Source organism: Nannobrachium achirus, assembly GCF_963921795.1.
Source record: "Nannobrachium achirus genome assembly, chromosome: 2".
Taxonomy (NCBI): Eukaryota; Metazoa; Chordata; class Actinopteri; order Myctophiformes; family Myctophidae; genus Nannobrachium; species Nannobrachium achirus.
The window spans coordinates 72,135,801-72,141,302 of record NC_137811.1 but is presented as its reverse complement, the minus strand read 5'-3'; the positions used below and the strand labels follow the sequence as shown (position 1 = coordinate 72,141,302).

General features: G+C 43.5%; 1 protein-coding gene across 1 annotated transcript; it reads right to left on the bottom strand.

The window, feature by feature from the left end:
• Positions 1–2,681: 2,681 nt before the first annotated feature.
• Positions 2,682–3,974, bottom strand: LOC308300365 (E3 ubiquitin-protein ligase TRIM35-like; the record flags this gene model as incomplete). The annotated part of the gene is made up of 1 exon (XM_080744181.1): positions 2,682–3,974. One exon carries the CDS (start codon positions 3,972–3,974, stop codon positions 2,682–2,684), a length of 1,293 nt encoding a protein of 430 aa, XP_080600307.1.
• Between the last annotated feature and the right edge of the window lie 1,528 nt (positions 3,975–5,502).

Below are 5,502 nucleotides of genomic sequence, written 5' to 3'. Positions count from 1 at the left end.
TCCACTGGCTCCCGGTTGTGGCCTGCACTGAAAACAAAACAATGATGCTGACCTTCAAAGGCTTCAAAGCAGCCAAAGGTATGGCTCCTCCATACCTCCAAAACCTGACAGAACCCTCGCTAAAAACCCCAGGACAAAAATCTACTTGTCCGAGACAATTTGCCCTCCTGGCCCCCAAACTGTGGAATAAACTCCCTGTCGCACTCAGAAGAACAGACTCACTCACTAGCTTCCGCCGTGGACTGAAGACTCACCTTTTCAGACTCCACCTAAAACCATAGCAGTACTGAAACACTCAATGACCATACATGATGCTAGTTAGCATTTGCTTTTAGGTTTTTAGAACCTTTTTCGTCCCTATTTCTTAACTGATTATGTTGTTTTTCAAAATTGATATTCATATACATTTGTTATATTGTTGTCTCCACCAGCCGAAGGCATGGGGGAGAGTATGTTTTCCCCTCTGTCCGTCCGTGTGTCCGTCCGTGCGTCCGTGCGTGCGTGCATGCGTCCTCGCAGTTTGTGTGCACCTAATCTCAGTCGCCGTTGGCCCGGTCGCTGCCAAAGTGAGTACACACATTCCCTGGATGCCAATCTAGAACCTCTGCCCTAAATTCTTCAAATGGGCCTTTTCTAGCGCCACCTAGTGGCCGATGTTTGCAAAACACATTTATGTGCACTACTCTTACAGATTTTGTCCAAAAATCCTACAAATCGGTAGGCAGTATCTCGACAGTCATGTGATCGACACCGATCTGTCCGATTTTGCATATTCCATCCTGATTGGCTAAGATTGGCTTCCAAAGTTTGTAGGATTGAGCCGTTTTGAACAAAATGCCTCAAATCACAAACGCAAAGTGCAATTATCATGAAATCGCGCACACACGTTCCCACTAGGCCGAGGAAGAAATACCACTTTTTTTTTTAAATCAGCCTCATGGTGGCGCTATAACAGGCCGATTTGTGGTTTTACCTATAACTCCACCGATCAGTTTCAAACTTTGTAAGCGCACTCCCTAGAGGCTAAGGATAAACCTTTGCCCTGCATTTTTCACATCAACCTTTTATAGCGCCACCTTTGGGCCGACTTATGTAAAACACATTTTTGGATATTACTTCTTGAGATTTTATCCAAAAATCACTCAAATCGGTACACAGTATCTCTATAGTCATGTGATCAAGTCCGATCCGTCTGATATTTCATATTCCATCCTGATTGGCTAATATTGGCTTCCAAAGTTTGCAGGATTGCTCAGTTTTTGAACAAAATACCTAAAATCATCAACGCAGATTGCAATTACAGTGAAATTTGACACACATATTCCCACTAGGTCAAGGAACAAATGCTACCTTTTTCACATTGGCCTGTTATAGCGCCACCAGCAGGTAGACTTTAGCAAAACACATTTTTGGAACACAATGCTTCAAATCATGCATGCAGCGTCCGATTGCCATGAAAGATCTAAGGTGAAGAACATATGCCACCCTTTTTACATTGGCCTATTATACAGTAGCACCACCAGGACGCCTGGCCTGGTGGAGACCTGTGCTCGGAAGAGCACTGCTTCTAGTTGTTGCTGTTCTGACATGATATCTTGTTTATTATAGTGATGTATTAACTGCTTATTGTAAGTCACTTTGGATTAAAAGCGTCTGCTAAATGCGTAAACTGTAAACTGGCCAAAGCTGGAAATTCAGGCGGAGTGAAACATACACGCACAAGCATAAGAGCGCGCTGCTGGGGTCTACAATAGGGTTCAATGGACATCGACGTCATTCGTTACGTCATTACGTCTCAACGCCAAACATTTTGGCACATAGGTATGTGCCAATTTCCCCCAGAATGCGCCTGGATTTGGCTACTTCCGCATGCTTCAAAACGCCACTGCACTTGCATTGAAGTGAATGGCTGGGGGTGAGGCTGTTCGGTCTCTATTATATATTTATTACTCTATGAATCTAAGATGTTAAATATATCCATATTGGTTAATTAGGCCACATGACAGTCACATGACATAAAATGCTCAGCCCACTACACATACACTGTCAGGTTGACTTCTGTTTGAAAGCTATCGCACTGAATGTGTGAGTGCAAATTTGTCTTCCTACGACGGCCCAAAACTGGACCCTAAATGTCACAAGGTCGCCAATGTTAAGTGACACACAGATACCAAGCAAAAGTTTCTGAACTTTTTGTTTGATTATAGTTTCACATCACTATTCAGTTCCACAGCTCCACCATGTGGAGGGGGATGGGACTCATTGTTCCATCATAGCTTCTAATCTGCACATAAAAAACAGAATAAAAGGAACTAGAAGGAATAATAATGAACCACCTGTAGCTTGTAGCTTTATTTAGTTTTTATTTCACTCAAATGAATGAATACAAAGCATCTTGTTCGATCCACAAGTTCACAGTAAAATTACAATCCAGTGCCAGATATTTCAAAAGCCAATGGATTAAATGGTTCAGTAAAACATTCATGCAAAATGGTACAGTAATGTTTATTGTATGAGGAAGCAGTTGACCAATTACACTTGGGTATATTTACAATAGATCCCATGAAATACTAAAGTGTAAGCTTTCTAACGTTCGCGAAGCCATAACATCCCAACACACCAAATAAAACCATAGGCTAGAATAATGACATTTTGCTACCTCGCTATAAAACAATTATTTTCTAATAATTGATCATCTGGATCATCATCATTGTTTCTGAGATCTTCATAGTAGTAGTTGTGCTAATGCATGGAAAGAGTCTCTCAGTGAAAGTGTGTGTGAAGGTGTGTATGTGTGTGTTAGTGTCAGGATCAGAGAATGACAGTTTCCCTCTGTTCCAGTCCAGCTGGACTCTGATCCTACGAGGAATCTGCTTCCATGAGAGATTAGTGTTTGACCCTGGTGAGGAGGCCATTGAGGATGAACCTGAGCTTATTCTCCAGAATGGACCTCCACTAATTCCCTTCCTCTGAAAAGACTCTCCTAGCACACCCAGTGACCAGTATTTACTGTCTCCAACCTCAACATCCCAGCTGTGAGCCCCTGAGTTAAAGCCCTCAGAACCCAGGACGATGTCCAAGCGGTCAAACCTCTCTGGATTGTCGGGAACCTCAGAGCCATAAATGTCAGCCCTCTCTGAGTCGTCAGGAAGCCACTGCATTTCGGTTCTCACACTGGTCAGATCATCAGACAGGACGTATCCTGGTTTGGCAGTGTTGGGGTCCAGAATGACAGGAGTGTAGGAGACAATGTCCTTCATCTTGTCCCAGATGCTGAAGGTCAGGTTGCCCAGGTGTTTGGCCACGTCTATCAGTTCTGCACCCGAGAGACAGAACTTTTGGTCCTGGGGTTCAGACAGGAATCTTTCCACTGTGTACTTGTAGTTCTGTAGGAATGAGTGGTGGTCAGCTCTCAACTCCTCCTCTATGGCTGTGATTGTTTCTGAAAGGACTGCTATGTCACGGCTCAGATTGAAAATATTGTCCTTTATGCAGTCACTCTTACTCTGCTCTTCCTCTCTCAGAGCAGTAATTCTAGCCTCCTCTTCCTCTTGTAGAAACCGATGTAGTTTTTTAAATTGTTCTTTAATCTTACTCTCTGTGTACCGGGCCTGGAGCTTAATGTATGATGCTGTCTGTGCATATTTACTGCTAAGATCATTAAAATCCTTCAGTCTCTCCTGTAAAGGCTTCAGTCCATCCTGGACTTCACACTTATTATCCTTTGCAGCTTGATCGATGGGTGTGACTCCCCAACTGTGGCCCAGGTTGTGGTTGTCCTTTTCTGAATGAGCACACACACCACACATTAGCTGTTTACATGTGTGACAGAAGAACTTGAGTTTCTTCTCGTGCAGACTGCAGAAAGCTCTCTGGTGTCTGTCCTGCATGAAGGCCTCACACAAGTTCTTCAGAACCAGGTTACAGGGTGGTTGATCCACTGAAGATATCTTCTTACAAACTGGACAGTCCATTAATTGCTTCTCACTCCACACAGTCTGCAGACAGGATTTACAGAAGCTGTGGCTGCATAACAGGACAACAGGATCTGTAAAGATGTCCAAACACACAGGACAGGAAAAATCCTCTTCTGAAAGGGACATCTGTGAAGCCATTATGTATCTCTGATCAAGACAGGAAATCTACCAGTCAGTGGTGGTAATACTCTCCTGTGCCAGGTGCAAGGTTCCCTGAAGTTGTCTTTCTTTCACAATGAATCCTGGTTCTAGTCAGCAGCAGACTAGTCTGTTCCCTCCTGTAGCTGTGGAAAGACAGTCTGGGTCAGCAGTATTTCAGACAGTCTGTCCTCCCTCACTGGAAGTTGTGTGTTTCGTGTCTAAACTGAACCCCCCCCCCCCCCCCCCCACACACACACACACAAACTTGGAAAAACTGAGGAAAGTATATACAGTACCATTGGTGGGGGTACAGCATTGTTTAAACAGAGCTATATCACATATTTTGCAAGTAGGAACAACTGGCAGTTAGAAATAGTTAGGCCTATACATATTGGTACGGGTAGCTTGGTATAGCTGTTTGATAAAAGCTTTTTGAAACAAAATGTTTCAGCATTTGCTGTCTGTTTTTGGGATGGGTTTGAATCAGTCACAGCAAGCAGGTTTTCTACCACTGTATATTCTCTATATTTAGGACCAAACACCATCCTAGTTTGCTTTTGGATATGTGTGTTTTTGTTGACTTGTAATTTTCTGTTTGTCTCTAATGGTGATTTTGAACTGAGTCACAGAACTAGCTGGCTGAGGGGGCATCTCATGGAGCATACATGTGGGTGATAACATTCAAAGGCTCTCTTTTAATGTTAATAATGACTGTGGGTATTGTCCTGAATCTACTCTGCATGCATTATTTGGTGTTTTCCTTAAGGATATGGATTTGCACAGTTCTAATATCTAATATTTTAGCCAAGTTGTGCTTAGCTAGAAGACAAGTGGAAAGATATAAATAGGCTGGTTTAAACGTAGATTGAGGTGGATTCATTTATGTTAGTAATGTTTTCCTGGTGATCATACAGAATGCATGCAGTCTTAACATAATTCATGTGTTTCAAGTTTCGGCCATTCGCTCACTTTATCAAACTCAGTAGGCCCTTTGGACTGGACTAACCTCGCCTCACCAGGCTTTCCCCTGAGAGAAAGCCTGGTCTTCGTTTACTAAACGGGCCGTTTGATCCGGTCGGGAGCGGAAGAGCTCCTACGTTTTTCTGTAGTCCAAAACGGACTACACTTTGGCCGGAAACAACGACCGGAAACAGTTTCAACCCAGTTTAGCGCATGCGCAAGTAGTTGGCGCATGCGCAAGTACGGGTTAAAAGTGTTTCCGATCGTTGTTTCCGGCCAAAGTGTAGTCCGTTTTGGACTACAGAAAAACGTAGGAGCTCTTCCGCTCCCGACCGGATCAAAAGCCCGAAATTGGAAGCCAGCCCAGGCTAGGACTGGACAGGAATGCTGGCCACCCATCTATAGCTTGATGTTGTTTTTTTGA